The following is a 27,239-nucleotide window of genomic DNA, read 5'->3' on the forward strand; positions in this document are numbered from 1 at the left end:
ACTAGAAAAATTGGGCCCTATCATACACCTGGCGCAGCGCAAGTGTGTTTGCTAGTTTCAGTCCGGCGCTGTTCGCATTTTCCTGTCCAGCTCCACGTCATTTAATTAGCAAATACATTTGCGCCTATTTGTGCCATAGACAGTAAAAGAAATGGACACAGCGACCCTGTTGGATTCAATGGAGACAAGTGAAGTCAATTAGAAGCACGCAGTTCCTGGGGGTCGGGCGTACTGCGCAGACTCAAACTGAGCTTGATGACGTAAATGTCATGTGAGCGACCTGTCTGACAATTGTAAGTCTTCTAATCGCTGTGCCAAGAGAAATCTGAATCACCTACCAAATCTTGCAGACGTTGTTGAATAATTTTGTCCCGTGTCTTTTATGGACTCTCTATGGGCTTCTCCCTTGACTTCATGCCTCCACGTCCCCCCATAGCCTCATAGACAGTAAAAGATTGCCTGCGAGCTTCTCCTCCTGTCCATACGGTAATTTCTCTACTGTGCGACAGAGAGTCGCAGGTTATGACGCAATCGTTGGCCTATTTTTACAAAAACTGCTTCTACGGGGCCATAACGTAAGATACAAGGTAATGGGGCCTTTTATACATTTTCGTGTTTCTTTAGAAATAATAAATGGACAAATGGAGTCTTTAAACGCCTCAGATGTAAAGTTATTCGCTGTCAAAGTGACGCCAAAATGAATGGGAGTCAATGGAATGCTAACAGCAGGTGCGCCCATGGGCGTGCTGGTCTAAAAAAGAGGTGTGTTCAGGCGCATTGCTATTTTAAGGAGCTGAAAAAAGACTGCGCCATAGACCATTTCAAACCTGGTCTAAAGTCTGGCGCAATGTTTTTTCTTTGTTATTTAAAGAACGTGTTAGTATAGGCGGGTCCACAACGCGCGTACACGCTGCTTATTAAACACATCGCACACGAGCAGCTCCGTTTAATCTCGGAGACGGGTTCTGTCTTTGCGCTTAACCAATTCCGCCATGTAAATAGCAAATCCGTCATGGCACGAGCGCAACTGGCTCTTAAAGGGAATGGAAGATGAGACTCTGATTGGTTTATTGCACGTTACGCCCAAAAAGCACCCATTACTCATTAAGAGAATAGGGACAACCCGTTTAGACCATGCGCCCGGGCGCGTTATATTTGAAAATAGTTAAAATAGTAAAAGTGGATTTGGACACGCCCTAAATGCAGCTGCGCCGTGCGCTTTACACTTTGCGTTTAGATCTTTAAAATAGGGCCCATATTATTCTAGAGCCATCCATTCGGATATAAATGATCAATAAATGGTAGTAAATGACCAGACAACATTAGTCAGTTCTATATATATTATTTCTCTACATAAATCTATGTTATTTAGGAATCCAGTATATCGACCATAACCTACATCATCCCATCACTTGTTATTGTCCCATGTGTGCTTGTGCCGTTGTCATCTCCCAGCATATTCTGAATTACACACACAAGATCACATATAACAGCACACACATGCTACCTCATCGTCTGAATTTACATTCTGCTTGACTTGATCCACTCGATTCTGTTCTATTTCCTCCCCAGGGATTTTGACAGTAGTGATATGGATCGGTTGCCTATTGCTCATTTTGAGTGTCCTTGCTTCTCCATCTGACAGTCTGGATTAGAGGAACCCTCTCATGTCAACTCTGGAGGGAGAGACAGTCTTTGGACATCTTCAGGGAAGCTTCATTCTGGGACCAACACACAGGCCACCCTGCCCTTGATCCTGCCCTTGATGGTGAGCGCTTTTCTCCAGCACAAGCTGTCTCTCCAGGCATGTATGAAGCTTACTAACAAAAGCAGAATTTGTTTTCACACACTGCTGTTCGTGTCCTTTTTTTTTTTTTTTTTTTTACTGATTCTGGATGTTTCCTCATCATATGTTGCCTGTCACCACATGGTGACCATAGTGATCCTAATTTCATTTGGCCCCTTAATAGAAAGTATTGGATTTTACTTATTTCATTTGGTCTAAATGCAAATCTAGAATGTTACTTAATCATACACAACATTCGTATTGCATTACTGTTGTTATTGTTAGTACTTTTTATTATTTTATTATTTTTTATTCATTACTACTTTTACTCTTTGCTGCTTGTTAGGTTTGGTGTTTTGATATGCGGATTAGTAAAATAACGTAATATTTTTTGGTTCTTGATCTACTTATAATTAATAATAGTAATTAATAATCTGAAGTGTGTTACTTTAAATGTTGATGTGACCAACTATGTGCGCAGGACTGACTGCACCAATATTGAAATTCTGGGTGTTGACAATATTTGTTCACATTACCAATAATTGGATAATATTAAAATTCTGTACTCTTCAGTCTAAAAATATAAAAAAATTAATAAATAATTCTGGTGCATGTGAATAAATACATTCATGAATGTCAGTGAATGCTACATGTGAATTTAGGCATCACAAATGTATAATGTATAATATAAAAATAGATTTTTTTAAATGTATTATTTGATTGGCTAAAGATTACATTAGTGTTAATGAAGGATTAGTATTTTCAAAGATTAACTTAATCGAGTGTTAGATGATAGCAGATGATAATGATCTGAATGTATTAGGAAAATTTAACAAATTAGGAGTACTAAATATTCAATATTAATAAATAAAAATGACCAATATCCTGTATGATACCCCCTCCCCTTTTATGCATTTTGTATTTATACAGTACATACACATTTTTAAATGATACAATAAAAAACAATAGGCCTATTGATTTTCATGCAATTTTCATAAAGTGTTTTTTTTTTTTTTTTAAGTTTCTTACATATATAGTGTGACCGTACTGAACACCACTGTATGTGTGTGTGTGACAAGTCCAATGCATTAAGACCGTTCAGTTTAATCACCGTTCTATATTAATGCGCTGCTTTAATTGATGCCCGTGTACACACCACTGGCATACAGAGATCTGAGATTGCGCTGTGCAAAAAGTAACATTTATAAACTTGTCAGCGCTGCCACGTGACTTTTATTAATCAATACTGAATCGCTACATTATATTTCTCAGCAACGAGGGGGGTAAAAATGCTGTTTTTAAGTAGGCCTAACCAAACTCCACTTCATTATTTGTTGAGAGAGACACAGACATCTCTCTCTCTCTCTCTCTCTCTCTCTCTCTCTCTCAAAATTGCCATATTTGAGAGAAAAAAATTAAAGTTGTTTGCATCACTGGATATAGCTGTCAGTCATTTAATATTTCTATCGTAAAACGTATCGTTAAAAGTGGACTTATATTAAGTGATTTGCAGCTTCATCTTACCTCGCTCTCTTTTCTGTCAACATTAAACCACATTTTGACATTGACGAGTGCTGTTAGACTGCTGAGGCTTTGATCTGAAGCGCCAGTATGTGCAGCGGTGGCGCGTGCATCCATAGACTAGGGCAAGTTAATTCTCACACTTTAATAGTATTTATAGCTCCTAACAGGCTGTGTGACTGTGAGACCTTATTACCTCAAAATGTACGTCAGTATGCAGTTTTCCCTATTGCTCGCGTGCCAGAGATTATCCTTCTGCGTGCCACTGTTGGCACGCGTGCCGTAGGTTGCCGACCCCTGTAGTACGGTATCATATATTCCTATATATTTACCTTATAAAACCTGTAGGGATTATGGATCACATTTTTGGTTAGAGTACCATTAGGAAAAATATATATATTTAGGAGCAACTATATGCAGACTTTGTAGTTCTTTCCTCTTTAATTTACTTATAGGCAGAGCCGGCCCTAGACCTTTGGGGGCCCTAAGCAAAATTTGGTTGGAGGCCCCTTTGACCGTTTTAAGTAAGGCCTAAAGAAAAGCAATGACTAACTTATAACTACTGTACATATTATATCTACTATGTTATTTTTAAATTTTTAAGTCAATTAAATTATATTTTTATTATTCTATGTATGCTGTATGTTAATTATCTTTTTTACGCTGCTGGTCCTGAGTAAGTATTTCGTTCTTATGTGGCAACATGTACAGAATGACAATAAAAGACCTTGAGTTCTTGAGTTGTGTTCCATGTTTGAAGTCTAACAGGAAAATTATGATACCACTGAGCTGAATGGCAGTACAGTGCAACGAACACACACTGATGAACTTGCTGAATAAAAAGACTGATAAAGTGATTTTCACTGACCATCAAAGAAACATTTTTAATTGACACCAGAGTTTTAAGAGGCACAAACAACACAGCCTATATATAATTTTAAATGAAATAGAGCAAATAGAATAACATTTAAATAAAATATTATATAAAATAAATAATAAATAGAACATTTAAATGTTTGAATTTTTCAAATAAACAAAATTAACAATAACTTCTAAAACAGCACAAACAAGATTAATAGTAACAATAATAAGAATTAGGTAACATTTCAATAGAGCTATTAAAATCCAAACTTGTGTATTTGTGTGTGCGCACATGCATACATGGTCTCCTTGGAAAAAAAGTAATTTGCTAAAAAACAAAAAATTGAATTAAAGGTTGTATCAGCGATTTCAGGCCCAAAAAAGGCCCAACCATAAATGATCACATTTATCTAATCTTTGCTAACGATCCGCTAGCTGCCTGCCTCATAAGCAGGCCGTCAAAAAATCGCATCTCTGTAGGCAGCCTATGCTCTGAGGTCTGCACACAAAAACAATTGGTTTCACAAACCACTCAAAACCAAAACAAATAGTGTTCCAACCAATCACCGACAGGGGAGGGTGTTGTGAGGTTTTGCGCTCGTGCACGGCTGCACGCGAAGTCGGAGAACACAAGCGCGACACCCTCCCCCTGTAAGTGTTTGCATCCCAATAGAAGACTTTTAGACTGCAGATTATCCATACAGGTATCGGAAAATTAAGCCTACAGGTTTACGTACCTTTATCTTCTTGCTTCTTCTCTTCTTCCAGCCACTTCTTTTGTCATTTTTCATGGCCAGAAGATATTTTCGTTTCTTGTCAGACATCGTCGACGTCAGAGTAACTGACTGACAGACACTGACCACGTGACCAGTGACATCATAGGGGTCAGTCAGGGTCAAGATTCGAGGGGAACTCGCCATAATAAAGAACTAAATAAATAACAACTGTGCTTATCGTGATGCCTGATAAAGAGCGCTGTAGGCCCATTTCTTGTTGTTTATTTAATGTTACTTTTGATGTATGATTTTTTTTCACCCAGTAGCTAGCAGTGACTCTAGGGGGCCCTCTGCTGGCCATGGGGCCCTTTGCAATTGCAAAGGTCGCTTAGTGGCTTGGCCGGCTCTGCTTATAGGGCAAAATTTAATATAACAGCAGTTGCCCAGCTGTTGTTAAATTTACACCAATATATCTGAGTAGAGTTTTTACACATATAATGTCCATTCATTTTTTTTTTCGTTAACTGTTATTTGATTTGCTAAAGATTGCATTAAATAGTGTTAATAAATGGTTAGTGTTTGCAGAGATTAATTTAACTGAGTGTTACATGATGACAAATGTGATCTGAATGTATTAGGAAAAATTTACAAATTAGATATATCAATAACCAGTATGGTGCCATGAAGTATGGTATCATACAGTACCTTATGAAACCTGTATTAATGATAATGGGTCACATTTTTGGTTCCATTTAGAAAAAAAATCACAGTATTTAAGAGCAACATTATGCAGACTGTGTTTTGATAGTTCTTTCTTCTTTAATTTATTTGTCAAGCACAATTTAATATAACAGCAGTTGCCCAGCTGTTGTTAAATTTACACCAAAATATGTAGAGTTTACAAACATATAATGCACGTTAATTTTCTATGTTTATTGCAGTTGAATTATAGTTGAAAACATCTCTTCCCCATGTTGGAAGAAATAGTATATTCAAAGTATGCAAAAGCATTGCAGGAGTACATGTGAGCATGATTGCTATTGTACTTCTAGATGCTGTGTCATGCTTATCAGTGGGATACACAGCACAACAAGTTTACTTTCAGTTCACCCTGAGGCTTTTGATTTAAAAGCCTTCATAAACTTTGCTGCTAGCTGTTGTCTAGCTTTATGTTGCTTGTGCATGATAATAATAAAACAACCAAACTATTGTATAAATCAAGTACATTGTAATTTCTCTGTTCGTTTAAAAAAAAAAAAAAAAAAAAATGCAGTATTTGCACATGTAATGCATAGTAGGACAGAAAGTCCACAATCAACTTATGATGAGAAAATATAATGCAAAATGAACTTTAGATGAACGCTACCTCTACACCTCTGAATTCCAAACCACACATCTAATAAAAAATGTAGCATCCAGCACACCAGCAAATGCAATTATTCTGTTTTCTATACCATCATTAAACACTTAAATGCGTGAAAGACAACATATTTCAAGGCCAGACACAGATGAGAGTTTCCCCCAATGCTGCTTTCGCTGTCTTTCTGCACAGCTTCAAATGAGCCAGAGCCATTAAGGAGTTACTCACTTTCCCAGCTGCACATAGCCTGGAGCGCAAAGAAGAAGATCAAGAAAGACTCTTGCAAAAAAGACCCTTTATTTCATTATTTTTGGGTGGGGATCCACAGTTCGTGTGCTTTCTGCTGGCCTTAGGATTACATTAGACAGCTTTTTACAGCGTTGTCTCCTAGTAGATCTTGCATAACTTTTGTTATCAAGTAAGAGGAGACAAAGACAAGTAGCAGAACCTTAATTATAATACCAGGACCTTTAAACACCTTCATGTCACTCCAAACCTGTATGACTTTGAGGAGAATTGTTTATAAATCTGTTGTCAAAAGATAATCTTTAACGTCTCCTGTAGTTTTTCACCCAAATAAAAGCTCTATGAAATCAAGATGACCATAAATATTTATTTTAGTCATTTTAATTTTGTTCTGTAAAATATAATATAAACATTATTATTATGATTGTACTGATTTTTTTACAGTAAAATAGTATTGTTACAATATAGTATTTTGTATTTTTTTTAAATAATAATAATTATGTATAGTCATATTAAATGCGTAAAAAACAGATTTGCCATTTTTGTGCTTAGCTAATCACATACAATATAGGTTTAGAACAACAAAGTAAATGAAGACAGTTTTCACTTTTGGGTGAAATTCTGATATTTAAGAGTTTCAGTCACAATAAAAGAGATTTTCTTCAAAATGACTCATTACTCTCGACTATAACCCTCTGTGTCAGGATTCTGCTTCTTCAAACCTGCTGTTGGCCTAAGTAACAAATCACATCTTCATTCCTCGAGTGGGAAACGGATTTCGCTGTTACAACCCACAGAGCGGTTTTCTTTGAAAAATAATTACTATTCATTAAAGTGGCCTGTCAGATTCTCTTCTACCCTACTCTTCTCTTCTCCCTCACAGGATGTCCTTCAGGACTCCTGGTGGCTGTCATTCTGTCAGCCCCCAACCATCTTATCGATTCACACATCTCTGCTGAAGCTGAGGAAGCTGGCGTGCCAATTCCTTCTGTTCCTCTACCAGCGTCGACCTTTTCATTTCTTTAAAACCCCATTTTAGATGGAACAAATAAACTAGGCCGGTGTATCCACCCTCAATGCCCATGGAAACCTGTCTTGTTAACTTTCTTCCTGTTCTCAGTTGTGCTAAACCTGTTTGTGGTGTCTCTTTATCTACCTTTGAATCCTCAAACGTACACTGTAGGAGAATCAGGAAGAATTTATTTGCTCTGCGGTGTGGTGTGTTGAAGTCAGATTATATTTTGAACTCCCTGACTTGCTTATCTTCCTGTTTCCTCACAGGATTTCTGTTCCAGCAGGGACATATGGAGTCGGTAGGAATGAGTCACTAAGGTCAGAATGGCATCTCTCATAAACATACAGCAACAGCAGTTCTGTCCCCTTGCATTTAATAAACCTTTTCAGTTTGTAGTCCTAAAACCTGAAAGAGAATTATCATTGTCTTTGAGGATTTGCACTGGGAATTTCTAATGTTTCTGCTTCCTGATTGCTATTGTAATATCAACCCAGGCTCATTGAAAAACATGCCTGGTGCGACATTTCTGCAGAATGATATGTCATTGCTTCATACTGCTTTTATCACAATTTCAAAAGGAAATGTCCAGTCACTGGTGCCAAAAGTGCATTTATCTTAAACACATGAATGTGAATCTGGTAACTTTTTAATTTGTAGTTTGTTGTACATATCACTAGAATTCAGAAATGAAATGTCCAGTGAGTGGCCCTAAAAGGTTAATGCTCTTTTACATTTGAAAATAATGCTCCACCTACACTAAACCTTAACCCATAATATTAAAGTGGTCATATGATGCGATTTCAAGTTTTCCTTTCTCTTTGGAGTGTTACAAGCTGTTTGTGAATAGATTAGATCCCTAAAGTTGCAAAGACTAAAGTCTCAAACCCAAAGAGATATTCTATTTAAACCTTAAGACTACCACACCCTTCTAAAACGCCTAGTTTAAACAAGCCCCCACATGTCGAAGTCACTGTGTGGGAAGATTTGCATAACACCGCCCAAATGTTTATGCAAAGAAAGAAGGCGTAACTTTGATTCTCGCTGTAGTATTGTTGCTGTTGCCGATGCCATGCTGTGGAGACGCTGTGTGTTTCGCTGCGAAAGCGAAAATATTTAGTTTGGTCTTCCAAAAGAGGACACAACTAGAAATCAGTGGTTAAGTTGTTTTTACAACACTGTTCCAGAACAGTTCAACCTAAATATTTGTGTGTGTGCACAACGCATTTTACAGAGGACTATTTCCTGAACATGGTAGAGTAGCCTACAATGCTGGCTGTTCTGACTCACAGCCTGTAAGAATGTTTTCATATTTAAAGAATTTGCCACTGACTATTCAAATGGAAGTTCTGAGCAGTGTAGATTAGCGCTTGTTGTTTGTTTCTCCGATCACAAATGCAGACATGGTTTTATCCAACGCAACTCGTAAAAATACAATACAAGTAATTATAATCAGTAATTATGACTCCACTGGATGCAACAATTGGTTAGTTTGTATTGGGTTTTCTTGGTTTTGTCTCATCGCACTGGGACACGGCATCACAATATGGTAAGGGGCGTAACATTTCCGTCACACGATTGAAGCATTCGGTCAATCACAACGCACTGGATAGCTGGACAATCAGAGCACACCTCACTTTTCAGAACGATGAGCTTTTTAAAAATTTATGCGTTTCAGAAAGGCTGGGCATAGAGGAGCAACAATAAAGTACAGTATGTGGAAAATAAGGTTTTTTTTTTTAAATTTTACCTTAAACACATTTCATTACACCAAATACACAAAATAATGTTCTTGTTTTAGCAACGTCATATGACCCCTTTAACAAAAGCATATATGAGATAAAAACATAATCACTAACCAGGCCATAGCTTGCTTTTATAAGTCTTTGAGTTGTTTTATTGTGAAACATATTTCACAGGACTCATTCCTGAGCGCTCTGCATTGAAAGTGCAATGTTGTACCAGGTGTGCTATCGAGCAAGTTTACCATATCAGAATAGCCATAGATATATAGTGCTGATTATGTGCTGCAAACAACAAAATGTATTCGTTTACAAATAAGGCTCTATGGTAAAAGTGTTTTGAGGTCATAACATACTATTGTGCAAGGAACTGCATGAAAATAAGACTGTATTAGTCGATAAACATAGTATTATGCAAGGAACTGTATGAAAATAAGTCTTTATTAGTCGATAATCTGCTGCTGTAGTCATAATTTGTGTGAAAATGAATAAAAGTTGTTGGGTGTTTTACTGTAACTAGTGGTCTTTTTAACTGTAATATACCTTGAATTGTGAAACAGATTTGTTTTATGGAGTTCTGCAAAATTTTATAAAAATATTTTTTTTATGAGCCTATGTTGCGTAATATAAAGAAAATCAATTCAAATTTAAATTTAGAAGTTGGAGTTTCAGATATATTCTCAGTTTAATTCCAAATAAGGGACAACCCTGTGAACTACAGACCTTGTTTATTTTAAATAGAAAACTGCTGTTCTAAAAACCTATTAGAAATTAGAGTACAAATTAATGTCTCCATAAAAGTAAACAGTTAGTATCATGGAAAACAATGGCTAAATTTGATCTTTTAATGGTTATCTGTTGCTGTGTAACAGATCAAAGAGTATGCTCTTCATGGTAGAAAGGAGATGGCACTTACCCAGTAAAGCATTTATTCGGACTCCATGGGGGGAAAGGATTGTTTTATCCTTTTATTAATTCATATAAGAACATTTACATCTTGTTAAAACATTGAGAGAGAGAGAGAAATGATCTTAAGAGTATAAAGATAATGTTTCATTTCACGACCACGCCGCCCATATCTGACTCTGTACAGAATCATACACCACATACAGAATCCCCTCTGCAATATTTCAAGCTGGCACCTCACGCTCGTAACTGAGCTATATTGTCTCTCATAGAAATGGATGCAGTCAGACTATTTACATTCAGCACTTTGGTTCTGGACATTGAAAAAAAAAAAGCATATGTTGCACTATGGCAAAGCATGGAGGCTGAAGGCAGGACCTGGACTGAACCCTCTGAGATTAAATGTTATTTGAATATTATATAAAAAAGTGGATGTACAGGCTGTTTATGAGAGATACAGAGATACAATTTCAGTCACTTGATGTTTACAGAATGGTAAAGCTGTCTGAAATGCTGTGTTCATACATATATACAGTTTTGTGTGTCTGGCTATCTGCAACACAGAAATGAAGTTTAAAGATGGGATGGGAGGAAGTTGATTGCAAATGGAATTAAGAACAGAGCTGAAATGTCCTTCCTTTTCTGAGGTTTTGTAGGAGTCCTGATGTGTAAGTTGACTCAGCGACTAGTATGACGCCAACGGATACCTCACACTCCAGGAGCTGGATTCGCTTGACAATATGCCATTTTGTTTCAGAGCATGCTCAGTAAATAACTACAGGCTGAAATTAATTAATGCAATTATTTCACTACAAATATTTTTTTTGCCCCCTTGCCGCAGCATTACTATGCACATTAGAGGATTTATTTTTTCAAACTATGCTAATGAGGACTGGGTTTCAAACCCTTTCCTGGTATCTGAGAAACCTCACATTTTATTTTTAAGTCACTGAAACAGCGTGCAGAAAAAGCCTGAAAGTAGGTCACATTTGACGTGTTTCTAGAAAAACATAATCTTGTCTATCTGAGAAGCAATATCAGAATAAAACCCTTGGTGAATTCCCAAAGAAATGAAAACAAAGCTGCTTGTAACTATTACAGTAAAGAATCTGAGAGCTGCCGGGCCTGTGTTAAAGGTAAAAGCCTCAAATGAAATACAGAGAACAGTTTTAGATATTTGGTGGAAGTTAACATGAAATCTTCTAAAAGAAATCTTAAATTGTTTAAACTAGAATCCCCAAAATGGCTGGATTAGACATTAGTATGTTCACTTTGACATGAGAGTGAAATACAATAGGTACAGCACAATCTGAGTAGATGGTCAGAGCCTCTGTGAATAATGAATTTTCATCTCATGCCTTTGCACAGAAAAATGTAATAGCTTTCTCAGTCAACTGTGCACATAAACAAGAATGAGACCATGATGGCTAGAGTGATTTTAATCAGAAATATATTAGATTGGGGGATAAAAAAACAAACAAACTAAAAAGATGATTCACATCTCATATGTCCATGAGATAAATAGGTGACACTATTTAATAACTTTCATATCTTTTTATATCATCCATTTTTGAACCGTATATTATGCCTACATAATGCCCAAAGATCACTTGTTAATAGATTCCATTATACATTTGAAAGTAATATTCATAACTTTAATATACACTATAGTTCAGAAGTTTGGGGTCAGTAAGAGTTCTTTTTTTTTTTTAAATAAACTAATACTTTTTTTTCAGCAATGGCCTGTTAAATTGACAGCAGCATTAAGGACATTTACAGTGTCACAAAAGATTTCTGTTTAAAGTAAATGAAGCTTATCCTGGAAAAAACAAACAAACAAAAAATATATATATAAATAAAACAGCACAACTGTTTTCAACATTAATAATAGCTAGAAAAAAAAGGAAAGACAAAAAAACATTTCTGAAAGATAGTTTGACACTAAAGACACATTTTAAAATATATCAAGTATATTAAGATAGAAAAGAATTTAAGCATAAGACACTAAAAGATTTATTTGAAAAAGTTATTTTAAAGAATCTTACCAATCCCAAACCTTTGGACAGTTGTATGCAGCATATATGTAAATATTGTTTATAAGTATAATATGAAAGTTATTATAAAGTATTACCAAAAATACATTGTAATGTCAGACAGTTTAGTTATAAATCATAAAATACAGAAATATTTAGACTCTGTTTCTCAAGAATGAGGCTATGCCAGTTTATGTAGGGCTGTTGATTGATAAGACGCCCTTCACTGTCTTGACAATTTGTTGAAGGGCGAAAACTGATTCCTGTCTTAGACATTAAGATAAACAACTCATATTTACAGACTCCCTGTGATTTCCATCTTCTGAATTTAGCAAGAATGTTTTTCCCCCTTCACAGTTGAGTCACAGATATATCGTGACAGACAATGTGAAGGTCCTACAGCTCTCCATGACAACCGCATAAATTGCACTTTTTTTTATGTAGCGCTGTAAAAGTTGCTCCCCATATATTGAGCGATCCATCTTATCTTGACAGAAAACTGATCATTTTTTTATGTTGATGCATATACGCAATTTTCACAGACATTTCCACACATTCCAGTTTTATATAAAAAGCTGTAATAAATTCTCTGTGTTGTCAAAGGCTGTAATTCTGTGGTTGTTTGTGCCGACAAATGCTACAACCAAAGTAACTTAATCAAGAACACTTAAGAAGTACATGTATGGTTATTAAATGCTGAGTGGAAATAACTGCCTCTAGGTGTAGAGATACTAAATGAATTCATGTATTACAGTTATGCATCTTCACATCATCATATGTCTAATAGAAAAGCAGGGACATGTTGTGGAAAACAAAGCTATTGAACCAGGTGATGCAAATGTTGCTCTGTATTTGCACATAGATAACATGTAATGCACTCCTCATATAATACTTCAGTTATAAAAAAAACTGACATTTAGAGATTAGAGGTCACTGTAATTGAAATCAGAATTTAGCATTGAGGAAAAAAAAAAGAAAGATATATATATTTTTTCTCTTAAAGAGAGAGACATACAGCCAGGTGTGCTTTGATATCAGAACAGAGACTTCACTTCGTAAGGCAATTGTTTTGTGTTAAAGTGTATGTTTTTTTTTCATTTTCCTTTTTTTTTTTTTTTTTTTTTTTTTGGTCTTTGCACTTTCAAAAAAGTACAAATATGGGTGTTTATCTGTATATATCCAAGAAGCAGTGTGGAGCATTTCACGTCTTGAATGAGATGAGCAGTATTTACAAAGCAGCCCACAAACCTGTTCAAAACAATATTGTATGTACTGCAACCTTAAGGTTGCCTTCTCAAAAGAGATGTCAGTGAACATAAAAAACAAAAAAACAAACAAACCAACAAACAAAAAAAAAAAAACGGTAAAGACATTTTGCCATTCAGTTTGCTTTCATGTTTACCTTTTGGTTTAGCAATATCTCTGAATACAAATTTCTATTCAACATTCTGGCAATTCAGTCCCACATTAAATATAGATATACAGATTTCACAATACAGGATTTGCAACTCCAGATAAAATAGAAAAGCACGGATTTGATTCTTTGCTGATTGCTATAACCATTGGACCACTGTGCTCCGACAATTTACATCGGAATAGATCGATTCTCTGGATTCGTCTTGGACAATGACATCACCAAGAATAACTACATCTTCAGCACATATGTGCTAAGAAATCGTAGCTATATATTCTCACTTAAAATGTACTTTTTCATGAATCATGTAGAGGCAGTCCACTTAGTTAAAATCCCCATCGTCTCAAAAGGAACCCTTACTCAAAGACACTAAGTAGTTTGACTGTAGGCTAGATCCAACAAGGTTTTCCCAGCAAGGGAATATTCTGGGAACATACGGCTTCTAAGTTACGCTCCTGTATCAGTCACAATCAAAAATTTTGCTTCTTACGATTGCTGCCCAAAGGAAGAGGATTCAAAGACAATCTCATCCACAAACATTTACACGCACACTGACAATATATTTCTTTTCCCTTCCTTTCTCATCACATTTACAAATACATTCTTACAGGCAGGCAAAAATGAGCGACAGAGGCTCATTTGAGCTAGCTGCACAGCTGGCTGAGTTCTGGCTCGGTGTAGTTGGGGAGCTTGGCGTTGAAACTCTGGAGCGCTTCCCGTATGCGCACCACCTCGCTGGACGAAAGCTTGAGCCTGTGCCTCAGCAGGCAAGAGAAGAGGTCCAACGGCTGGGCTCCCGGTGGAGAGAGCCGGTTAATGCGGTCCCTCATCTCCAAAAGCATCAGGAAGGCCGCATCCTGCGAACCCTGCGTGTACGGGTAGTCCAACTGCAGGATCAGGTCCTTGATCCCCTCTGGATCAAAGTGCATGCTGTAGCCAAAGACCTTCAGGCTATTGATTTTCATGTAGCCCAGGTTGGCCGAGTGGTCATCCAGGTCCAGTGGCTCATAAAAAAGTGTCTCGTTGGCGGTGGGATCGTCTGTGATAATGCGACTGCGCAAGTAAATGTGCACCGTTTCGAAGAAGGACTTCCACTTGTTGCCAAGAGCGAGGGTCCAGTTATAGCACTGGAGCGAGGCGTCCAATTTAGTTCTTTCCCAGTCTGGGAAGTCCTGCTGGTTGATTGGCATAAACCAGCTCTCGGAGTGGCTGCCCCCGAAGGGGTTGACATAGATAGCAGGCACGGGTTCCAGCGTGCTGTTCTTGGTGGAACAGATCTGGAAAGAGATCCCCATCAGCATGTGGATGAGGTTGGACTTGTTCTTGTTGCTCTTGAGGGTGAGCAGCATTCGCTTTCTCCACGCTGGATTGAACCAGCTGCCCAGACGCACGTCGTTGCTGATGTAGATGGCATGGACCTCCATGCGGCTGTCGAGCCTTTGGAGGAGGTAACGCATTTCTGCGTCTGGCATGTCAAAGTCAAAGTTGACGTAGTGGTCCAAAGAGTTGGCAATGTTGGGACGACAGAATCCCATATGGAGGATGCTGCCTGGGAGGCATGTGCCACAGCGGGTGATGTTGTCTGAGGCACAGGATGAGCAGAGGGTCCCCTCACCCACCTTACATGGCACGTTGCCCTGGCAGACAGTGCGTTTTTATTATGGTGTGATGAAGCTCTGCATTTCCTCAGAGAAGGTGCCGTACACACCATGCTCGCTGCAGTACAACAGCGACTGGGCTTTGTTGAGCCAAAAACCCAGAGTCCTGTAAGGACGAAGGTGATAATTAAGGACAAGATTAGTTCCTAAAAAGAAATGACAGGCTTGGCTTTGCTAAATGAAGATGAAATCGAAAGAAATCTGGGCTTCGCTGACATGAAAAATTGTTCACTAACATGTTAAAATTGTTCAGTGAAGACTTGACATCGGCCTTATTTTCTTTGTGGTAAATGAGGCATTCATTTCCTCTTGCTGATTGATACGAATATTAATGGCCCGTTCTTTGACAAATGCAAATTGTTCTTAACCAGTAGAGGAAGTGAGTCTTAAAAGCCTCTGGGGATGCATGTGAGGAGACAGTGCATTCTTTTTATTCTCTTTCATCCAATTTAGCAAGAGAGACAAGTCACTTAAATAAATGCTCCAACTCCATGGGCTCTCCATTATCTTCCTACTCACTTCATAACTGTTGACGCATACTTAATGCCATGCATACATAAATAAAATATCTTGCATCACATGCCCCTTTCTGTTGGATGCCTCCCTGTGGGATTTCATTTCATCAGGCATCCTTTTGTCCTGGACTTTTGAGTTTATTAATAATCTTATAAATCCACTAATGTAACATGCACTTCTTGTTCATGAGAGCCTTTGATGTCAAGATGCCATTCAGGCAGTTAAATAAACCACTAAGCAGTTCTCACACATTAATGTTGACTCAGACAGATGCATCTTGGTTCAACTTAGCTCAATAATTGAGTACTGGTTATCTCGTATGTGAATCGTCTATTTTGATGAAAAACTCCTCTGAAATCAGTCATCTGTTAAAAGATTTTTGCTTTATTACCATTCAAACAAACTGAATAGAACACGAAGACCAACATTTCTGGAATTATTTTTAGTAAGAATTGCATTTCTGGAATTATGTAAGTTTTTTGACTTGGCCAGACATTAGTGAAGAAGTTTGTAACTTTCTTTTGAGGGCATCTTGCTTACATAGCTGACTGTTTGCAATGAAATTAACCCTATAATTTGTGACTAAACAAAACTATGAATGCACAAGTTGTTCTTTTAAGAAAAGACAACCTGTTTTTAGTCTTTATTTTCAGTGTACTGACATAATTTATGAATTTCATGAAACAGACTTTTGACTAGTGAACGTCTTTAAGCTAAAGGATGCTAACTACAACCTGTCACTTGCTTGGAACTCTTGATTATAGTGTGCACACACTGTCCATTCTTCAGAAACTTTCGCTCTATATGGGCACTACAAGTCTAAGGCAGCATTTACATTACATGGTTAGCCAACAAATTGGAATTGGGCATCAAGACCTACAGTATAGTTTAAATGTGGCCTAAATTTTAAATATTTAATATCCTCTAACCCCATTTCTCATCTAAGTTATGTCGTTTCAGGTTTTGGATGAACTATACATTTAACTGAAACTCACGTTGCACATACTACCTTAAATGTTTTTCAATGAAAGAAAAAAAAGATCATATGGCCTCGTACCTTTCTCTAGGCAGGCTGATCTTTGGCTGTGTAGGACAGCGCTTGCTGAGAGCGAAGAGTTTGCGCACTATCTTGATGGCTTTTCCCAGCACCACTTTAGTGCTTGCCTCCAGCAGACCATAACGTCTCTGCAGGACCAGATCTGACGTCCAGAACTTTAAGACAGCAGAGGTGTTTAAAAAATGATCTGTTGGCAATTTCTTGAGAAAGGCCTTGAACTCATCTGAAAAACAGAAGGAGAGTGAGAAAAGTTATTATGGTTATTATTACTGTGAAACCTTGGAGAAGGTGAATGAATTATATTGAGCTGTTATGAACTTCAAATCTAGTGAGATGAGAGAACATGAGATGGTTCATAATATGAATGTGTGAGTTATTGAGCAACTCAGTGTGGGTGTTATAGGAAAAAAAAAAACAGCAGAGGCAATAACATTAATCACATGACATGAGTACATCACCTACTGTAACTATATAGCAGCAACAAAGTGAGGTTTTATTAAAACTTTAGCAATCATTGTGCACTGCTGATTGATCACTACTTGAAATAAGGACAATCCAATTTGTCTTTAGCGCAGACAGTTTAGTTGAAAAACTCAGAATGTTCCAACACCTTCCATTGCAAAATGCTGTACAAGCTAGAAACAGCGTCAGATTAGGGGAATTATCAAATACGAGTTATCTAGAAATGCATTCGGGCCACTTAAAAAGACATTAGCATCCCTCAGAAACTGAGAGAAATTAAGACATTTGTGCAACACTGAGGAGACCAGCACCAATTGTAAGACCTTGGAAAAAGAGTTCCATTGGTGTCACAGGGCATTACAATGTGCAATGATCCCATGAGCGCTGAGCCCAGAGGCTCCCACACACAGGACTAAATCACAAAGACAACGTTAGCATTGGCTCAGACTGTCAGTTAAGCTCAGTTTTAGCTCAGACTCCCTCTTTCTTCTTTTCTTCCCCTGTCATTTTGTCTAAGCATGTGTCTCTGTTTGATTCTGACAGCAGAAGAAAAGCCTACAGTGACCAGTCACAACACAATTATATTACAATTATCAGGGAGGTCTGGAAGTGCATAATCATGTTCTCTTGGCTAATGTGATGTTGGCTATATAAAACTAATTATGGTAAATGAGTGCATGTTGAACTTATATAATGAAAACACATTAATTAAAAAAAAAATTACATAAATATATGGCATACAGTATGCTTTTATTTATTCACTGGGATTTTTTTTCCCCGTCATGGAGTAAAAAATAATAGTAAAAAGATAATTGTGACTTTTTTTTCACAATATTAATGAGTTTACATCTTACAATTTTGAGTTTATATTTTGAGACTTTTTTTCTTTTTATATATATATATATATATATATATATATATATATAGAGAGAGAGAGAGAGAGAGAGAGAGAGAGTAGAATAGTGTCGCAGTATACCTATGTTGACTATAATCATGGCATTTAAAAAAAAATGAAAAATTGTTTATTAGACATATATTGTGATATAACCATGAGATAACCATGATATTTCAAAATGAAAATCAAACTCGTTGCAGAGGGCATTAAATGTGTTCTTTTAATTATTATTTATTATAATATTTTTCTTATTTTTTCTAGATTTCTGTAGGTATCGCAATATATCATTGTTTAAGCCATGATAATAGTGTAGATAATAATAATATGATATCTTGACAGCCATACTCTTAATAGAGCAATAGCAACTACAATAATATAATATCTGAGTACCGTGAAAGACCGTAAATTAAGAAGACAAATGACAAGGTACAGACTGTGCAATCACACTTTGACTTTAGAGACGGCCAGATATCAGAAGAACTGGCTGCCCAAATAGAGCTGCATCTGCCCATACTGTAACCATAGAGAAGTGGAGACAGAGCAACACTTCCTCACCAGCTGCCCTAACTATGAAAAACAATTGAATTATAATGTATATACATGCATTTATTATTATTATTTTTTAATTATTAAATACATATCTGTACATATATCTAGATTCAATGTAAATCATTTTACAGTAATTGTATTCAGGTGATTGTCACATCTGAACATCACTCCATGAATCAGATATGCCACACATTTGCTTTCATTACATGACAACAAAAGCAAGCATTTAAAATATACATGCATTTTCCAAACATAAACCTAGATGGGCTGAGATCAGGGTTGTGGTATGCTAATGTAACCCAATAAAACCATAGCAGTTCATCCTGTATTCGATCACAACCTGCCGTCCCTTTCCCACGTACAGTATACCGACATAAAATGTAGCCATATGCAGCAGTGCTTTTATGAGATTTTCTCACTCCCTCTCTCTCTTTCTCACTCTTCCTTTCTTCTTTTGCCATCCACTGTTTACAGTCAAATTTCTCTCTATCTTTTCCTCATCTTTTTATCTCCTTCTTGCCTACATTCAGCTGGAGATCTCATTATTCACAGCACATTTACAATTTGAACTTTTCTCCCCTTTTCTGCCTTATTCTGGCATTTATGACTTTATGTTCAAATTTATGGACTATTTAGCCCTTCCTAAAAATGTCATGTGGAATGATGAGGTTATTTTCCTCAAAACACATTCTCATTTTGTACATTAGTACTTCAAATTTCTATGAACAAGGAGAGATGGGAAATTACTACCGTCTTTGCACGTTGTAGAACATAATGGCATTCGTGTTCATTATAAAGTGCAGTCCAAAAGTGAGAGACTGTTGTAAAAATGGGATTAAAGTCAAATTTAAGCCTAAAAATTAACTTTTTGGATTTTGGATTTATGTTACTAATCAAATAGCAAAATTAGTTACATTTTGTGACCTTCTTTGTTGATGTTAATTTTTCTATTCAACTCTATTTAGAAAAGTTAGTTCTATGTACATGGTGAGTTTACTTTTACCATGAACCAACAAAAATTGTAAAAGAGGAGAACACTTTGACATTTACACTGTGCAGTACAGTTATTTCTTATATTGCATCCTGTGTTGCTTCTCCACATGACATGGACTTTGAAAACTACAAAGACAGCTGGAGGAAAATGAATCAATAATGTCTGCTGATGTAACTATAGACTCGCAACTACAAAACTGTTACAGAGTATCATCACTGAGACTGGCTATCCGGTCAAGATGAGATGCTAGAGTTCTTATAATAAACAAACAAACAAGCAAATTAATAAATGCACAAATGAAAGACCAAAAAAACAAAAAAATGAACTGATGATGAAACTGATGAACTGATATTTTTCCATGGCACATCTTTTCATGCTTGCTTACATGCTGTTTTATGCATTGCTTTGCAATTTATAATTGTTTTATGGTTTAAATTGAGCTTATTCTGAGGTTAAATTGCATGTTTCATTGTGACAACTTTCCCCATTTGGCAAAAGGTGAAATGAACTAGCAGATCTCCAACAAAGTTTTTTCTTAGACAGCCATATGATTACTTGAAAAGAAAACTCCTTTTCTCTAGTTACAGTACACAAACCCCATGCAATTATTTGTGTTCTTCTTTCTGTCAGATATTCTGTTTCAAAGTTCTGTTTCTTAGACTTCAGCTGAATGTGTTCATTTTGTGCGTAAAGCTGCAGTGATCTGCCTTTTTTGTGTGTTTGACAGCTGTCTAACCGAGCCAAGCCTCCCTGCAGGTACGGCCTGATTTAGTTTTGTAATTATAAGCAAACCATCAGTGCGATGCAAACTATTCACAAGTAGATGCACTGAAGAACTTTAACTTTTGATATCAGGCTGAAAGCAGATGCAGGCAATGTTGCTGAAATTACCTATTATAACACGACCTTATATTTTTTTCATCAGATGCAAATGGGCTCACACATTCATTATACCTATAATGAACTGTTTTGCATCTAAATTGCAAGAAAACATAACTATCAGCCACAAACTCCACAGAAGTTCCATTTAATGCAAAGTAAAATACAAGTTGTGTGGAGTTTTTTTTTCTACTAGTTTATTTTATTTTTTTATATTCTTTTTGTTTAATATTTAATTTGTTTGTTATTAAGTAATTAGTAGGTAGTTTTTTTTTTTTTTTTTTTCCCTTCTGCCCTTCAGCTTATTGTTGTGATTTATTTATTTATTTTTTCACAGAGAAAGCAGGACACCTGTATAATATATTCAAATGAGCACTTTTCCCTCTTCATGGGAGGAAGTGGTCGTGTTATCTTTACTGGACACCCTGCAGAACACAGTGCCGCCTTGCCTCTATACGTCTTTTATATCTCCAAGTGGAATATGATTTTAAAGCCGGTGAAAATTTGGTGGTTCCCAGAGGACAGGGCATAATTCACAGATTGATCAAAGCACAGGTAGAGGCAGGGTGGTTGAATTACAGCTCGTCTGGAGATGCTGACTGGTGACAGGGTCCTGATTAGACATTTCTTGCAGTGTTAGAACGAAATGAAGGATATCCGCTCTGTTAATCAGTCAACCGGGCACATTTCTTTCCTGAACATTAATGCAGAATTGAGTTTTCCCTGTAATTGTGCAAAAAGACATTTGTTACATGAACAAGTCACCATTTGAAGTCTGTGGAGGGAACTGAGCTAGTGAAATAAACCTGGCAATGAGACAATGACAGATTTTCATGGAGTCACCGACTTAACACATCTTCAATGACAACCACATACGTATGTGTTGTTACATTTCCAGGCATCGGCCCAAGCCTTTAAATCATCCTTCTTTATTACTGACAAACAAAAGTTTGTTTTGCAAGTATACAATGCTAAACTCGGCATCAAAATTATTGCACAATTTTTCCTTTGAAACTAGTTAAATGGAAACCCTGCCCAGGTGAAATTCTAAATTACAGACAAAAATCTTTGTTAACAAACATAGTTTGTCAATATTGAAGAAGAACGTAAAATGGGGCATCGGGATGACAATTAATCACCCAGAAATGAAAATTCTGTCATTAATTACTCGTCCTCATGTCGTTCCAACCCCATAAGACCTCCATTTATCTTCGGAACACAAATTAGGATATTTTGTATGATATCCAAAATATAGACAGCAATGGAACTACCTCGTTCAAGGCCCAGAAATGTCGTAAGGACATTGTTAAAATAATCCATGTCAACCTTAATTTTATGAAGCTACGTGAATACATTTTGTGAGCAAAGAAAACAACAACAAATTTGTCCCTTAGCTTCCTAAAATAAAAGTTGAAACAAAAGTTTGTGTTTTGTAAATATACAATGCTAATCTTGTCAACAAAAATACTGCACAATTTTTCCTTTCAAACCCTACCCGGCTAAAGTCTTTGTTAACGAACATAGATGGTCAACAGTGAACAAAAACAAAAAAAAATGGGGCATTAGGATGTCAAATAATCACCCCAAAATGAAAATTCTGTCACTATTTAAATTAAAACAAAGGTTTACAAATATATGAAGAGAAAAACACCAAAATATTAAAATGCAATAAGTAAAATTAAAATAGAATTTAATAATAATGATAATAATAATAATAATAATAATAATAATAATAATAATAATAATAAATATTAGGTTTTCATAATACTTTTCACTTTTGTATTTGTATTTGGCTTAATTTAATACTTTCTGTATAACCCAAATGTTGTACTTTACTACAATTATATGCAATTTTTGTCAGACTACACTTGACTAAAAGATGAAATTTGCCTCAAAAGATGAAGCTATTGTATAAAAATAACACTGTACATGTATAAAGGCTTGCCATTGTGGGTGTATTCAACATAAAAACCCCCAATTTTTATTTTTTTATTTTTGTTCATGCTACAAAAAACAAGAAAAGGAACGCAATGCAACATCTTTCTTTAAATGCTAAACAAGAAACGCCAAGCCTGGAATGTCATCTGAATGCATAGTAACCTGTTGAAAGAGTTTGGATCTTTTAGAATGAACCGTCGCAGGAGCTTGTCTCTGATAAAATACTGTTTCCTCCATTCCTGCTGTCATCAGAGCTCCAAAGCAGTCACTGAAATATACTCCTTGCTCTCTTCTGCTGTTGCTGGAACCCTGAGCCATAAATATAGGGCCTTTAGCCTCTTTGTCTTGGTGCTGTGCACTGCGATCACTGCTTATGGTACTCTGGTGAGTGCTTTCAGCAAGGCCAAGCTGTGTTGTTGAGGTCTCAGCCTCCAAAAACTCATAAAGGAGATCAATCCTAACTAAGACAGTAATTTTTGCCTATCAAAGTCTGGAGAGGAGCATAAAACACTTGAAATGCTCGCTCGTAAGTTGTAAAATATTGGCAGCGGGCATTGTGGCGCGACATATCGTAAATTTATAATTATGTCCGTAGTTGCAAAGTACACTCACAAGAGAGGAAAAAACAAAAAAGACTATAAGAAAGAAAACATGTTTACTGTAGATTCTGTGGTAGAGTACACCATTCCACTAAACATATAAGCATTTTTTTTTATAGTCTGTTTTAAAAAGACTTATGTGCCATGCTATCAAAAGCGACACAGATTTCTAAAAGCATGCATAATCATATTGCAGCCTGGGTTTTCTTGGTTTAAGTAAAATGATGTTTATTTTAATCACCCCATGCTTCTATGTTAGCAGAAATGATAGTGCTGCTTGTTTTTCTTAATAGACCATTACCATGTAGCATATCAGGCCACCATGTCATTATGAGTTTGAGGTGCACTGAGGCCTGGGCTGAACTTAAATGGGCCAGCAGGATGAATGAATCCCTTAAAACCTAAAACAGGCATCGGTGGGTGGCTGCAGCATATGCATCAAATCCAAATGGACTGTGCTGTCATACAAGCCACTGCCTGCATCATTAAAGCGAGAGAAATTACAATGTGTGACTTCCTCGCGATGATATGAACGCTTGTGAGTTTAGAAAGTAAAGTTAAGTGGCATTTTTTCCTCTTTCTAGGCTGGAGGATAAGTTTGTTGGTACTGTAGTTTGCATGGTTCTGTTTAGCTGTAAATTATTGAGGCTCAGCAGGGATCTGGCTGTACTGGCATCCTCTATGAATTTGGTAATAAGAAATAACATTATTTGGAGCTTTCCTACAGCACAGCTGGAGGACAAGTAAATAATCTCATTCCATTTGTTCAGTTCTTACACAAACTGTATTGTGTTTTCTGCATTCATAAATCCCAACCATTCAACCCTGCTGCCCAAATTATTGTAAGAAAAATGAACAAATATTTTACTTTAATAGTAAGTTTGATGAGTGTAAATATAAGTTTATGTAATAACTACAACCCATCATTTGGACCCAAATTAGCTAACCCCTACTGATAGCTTAATGTACAGCATATGCTATTACACTCTGCTTGAACAAAAAAAGAAACAGCATACAAATAGGGTACAGAATTTAATTTAATTTAATTTAATTTAATTTAATTTAATTTTGTTTTGTTTTGTCATTATTTATTTAATTGTCAGTGAAAGGTGGTGCTTAATAAAATAATTACAATATGCAATTGTAATCATTTTTATAATATCATAGATTGGTATGGTTAATTTTGATGTTTAAGTTTTATCGATAGTTTATTAACTTACAAAATCACACAAATCAGAGTTTTAAACTGGTTTTATCTTCTCCCAAAGATGGACAAAATTTATTTAAGTCGAACTTTAAGAATGACATTTTTTTTTTAAATGGCTAAATAAATTAATAAATAATATCAAAACAATGAATAAATAATGATGTTTGTTATCCAGGCCCAATTTTGTTCATTATTTGTACAATATGTGTGCAATATGTATTTTTGTTGAATAAGAGCTTGTTGTCGATTATTGGTGCTCAAAAATGAAAAGCTAAAAAAAGAAGACAGGTTCTGAAGAAAACAAAGTCTCCTCTCGTCTGCTGTATGTGAGTAAAGCAGGTCTCACTCAGTATTCCATCACTCACATGGAGTTATAAACTCTCTCTCCGCTCTCAATACGCCTCTGAATTCCATTATAAAATAATATTCTCGGCTTCCACACAAGGTCAGTAGGATTAAAAAAAACAAAAGCATTAGGTGGTCTGCAACTTATTTGAAGTAACTGTTTGAAGTTTTACTCACGCAGAGAGATGAATTAAAGTGGGAAGAGCAGCTATTTTCAAATAACTTGTCACCTGAGGAGAGTGATTCAAAGTCACAGCCATATATTAAAAGAGGTACAGTTGCACAAATATACAATTTAACTTTATTCGATATCACCAAATGTCTGGTGTATATTATTTCCTCTACTCTAAGGATGCCTTGAGATTAAGCTTTAAGCTGCATATAGGTTTTTTCCATTACCTGCAGTGCTTTTTGGGGCTCAGGGCTGAATTCAGGTCTACATTTTATAGAAGCTTACTTCTCCTGCCCATATTAGGGTTCTGACAGCAGGGGTGACATCACATGTTTGAGAGGAAGCAGTTTAGTGACCCCAAAACTTTCCAGGAACAGCACTCTGATGGATCTACTCAGTCAGCTGGCGTCTTTATACAAGAAAATCCTTACTTTCACGGTTGGTCTACAGTTTTCTGATAAATAATTGCAGAGAAACGGATATCTGGCACACACGATTTAGGTTTGAAATATAAAATTGTGTACATGGTGCTTTTGAGCTAAATATGCATATTATGAATTTACATATCGTTAGCATGTGTAGTTTTTCATACATGAGACACGCTAGAAATAATGCAAATGAGTCCAGATGGCTTATGAAATGAACAGGTGTGTGGTTAAATGTTGCATCCTTTACATACGCAAAACAATGAACTGAAGCACATAAACAACAGAATCCAATCAGACCCATTAAATGGTGTTTATATCGCTGAGAGATCTTCTCAGAAAATAAGAAAAGGAACATATTTTATTGCATGTGTGTTGTTTTGTGGCCCCTGAGGTTACGATGTGCTTGCAAGTCTTTGAGTTGAGCATTTGATGTCAAAGACATAACTTATTTGCTCTGCTTTGTTACACTGCTATTGCAGCTGAAAGAATGCTGTCAAACTGTTTCTTCTATTTACTGAAACAATTAAGATCAAAAGAGAAAAGAAGACAAAAGAAAAGAAAAATATGTGGCATGATGACCTCCAGATGAATAACATGAAATAAATGATGCTATCGTAGGAGGAGGTATGATTGCCACCCAATTATGCATATTAAAGGCATTGTTTTTTGACATTTTAAAACTGATCAAACTATAATAATTATAATAATAATAATAATAATAATAATAATAATAATAATAATAATAATAATAATCATCATCATCATCATCATTTTAAATGTATATAATTAATTATATATTATTATTCAAAATATGAAGATGTTAATTTTTTATTTGTTCATTTATAATATGAACTGATATTAACTACAGTAAAAATATAAATATAAAGATAGGATATAAAGATTAAGATAGATAGATAGCTTTACAGTTTTTTTTTTCCACTGCTTACACACATTTTCAGAACTTTGCCTTTGCAAAATGCCTCACATCTCTTGCAAAATGAAGCACTGCATTCAAAATATCACCAACTCATCACAAAAAGCGAACATTTGCCATAATATTAGTTCCTATTAGTCCTGTTTTGTGTGTTACATATTAGAGAATTATGTGTTGTGTTTTGCAGAAAGTGTTTTATGAAATTGAAAACTATGCCAAAGGCAGAGAATTAGCATATGGTTTTGTAGATTTGATGTGTAGTTCTGGTGTTTGAGTGTCAGGTTTCAGGAATTGTGTGACAAGTAATGTATTTTGTGTGTAAGCAGTTAAAAAAAAAAAAAAAATGTAATTCCAATCAGCATTTTTATGTAGTTAACGCCAGTAATATTATATAAAACGTATATATTGTTTTAATCTGTATAACCATATTTGCATAATAATAAAAATAGGCCAATAAATAGCATGATGCTGTAATTGTATTTATTTACTATATTATTGATATTGCCTACAGAAAAAAAATATGATATTGTAACTTTTGTTTGTAGAAAAAAAAATCAATATAAAAATCTAGTTTCATTGTTGCTAACATAACATAACATAACATAACATAACATAACATAACATAACATAACATAACATAACATAACATAACATAACATGATATATAATTTGAACTAGTTTTTTGATACTTACAAAACCATTTCTGGAGAGAACATACATTTAGGTAAACAGACTTTTGAATTCAAAACTTCTAGATACTGAGAAGCAGCCCTTATATGACAACCTCAAGACAACTAGCCCAGTCTCCACTATATTTAACTCCTGCCATTGCTGTGTCACACTGAATCGCATCTCTCTCATTTATATCAGTCAGTGATGGCAGTGAATGGACTGCTCAGAGTTGCAGAGAAAATGATGTATGTCTGCTTAAACTCATCATCATGATCATCATCACTGTGCGGATATGACTTCCAATTAGTCTGTCTTGCTTTTTTACTTTTGTGAGATC

At 35.8% G+C, this 27,239-nt stretch overlaps 1 protein-coding gene and 1 long non-coding RNA gene across 2 annotated transcripts in view; one reads left to right on the top strand and one right to left on the bottom strand.

Moving 5' to 3' along the window:
- Nucleotides 1-1,185: 1,185 nt before the first annotated feature.
- The window catches only part of LOC109106856, a 61,392-nt gene continuing 35,338 nt past the window's right edge, over nt 1,186-27,239 (top strand). Inside the window, exon 1 of the long non-coding RNA XR_006154030.1 lies at nt 1,186-1,768. This is a non-coding gene — a long non-coding RNA (uncharacterized LOC109106856). The remainder of the gene's footprint in view (nt 1,769-27,239) is intronic.
- Nucleotides 10,200-27,239, bottom strand: part of LOC109106854 (BMP/retinoic acid-inducible neural-specific protein 3-like) — a 52,648-nt gene continuing 35,608 nt past the window's right edge. Inside the window, 2 exon segments of the mRNA XM_042718541.1 lie at nt 10,200-15,361; nt 16,829-17,051. Coding sequence (XP_042574475.1) covers nt 14,242-15,361; nt 16,829-17,051 — 1,343 coding nt within the window. The 3' untranslated portion in view covers nt 10,200-14,241.

The sequence above is a fragment of the Cyprinus carpio genome, chromosome B2, assembly GCF_018340385.1.
Source record: "Cyprinus carpio isolate SPL01 chromosome B2, ASM1834038v1, whole genome shotgun sequence".
Taxonomy (NCBI): domain Eukaryota; kingdom Metazoa; phylum Chordata; class Actinopteri; order Cypriniformes; family Cyprinidae; genus Cyprinus; species Cyprinus carpio.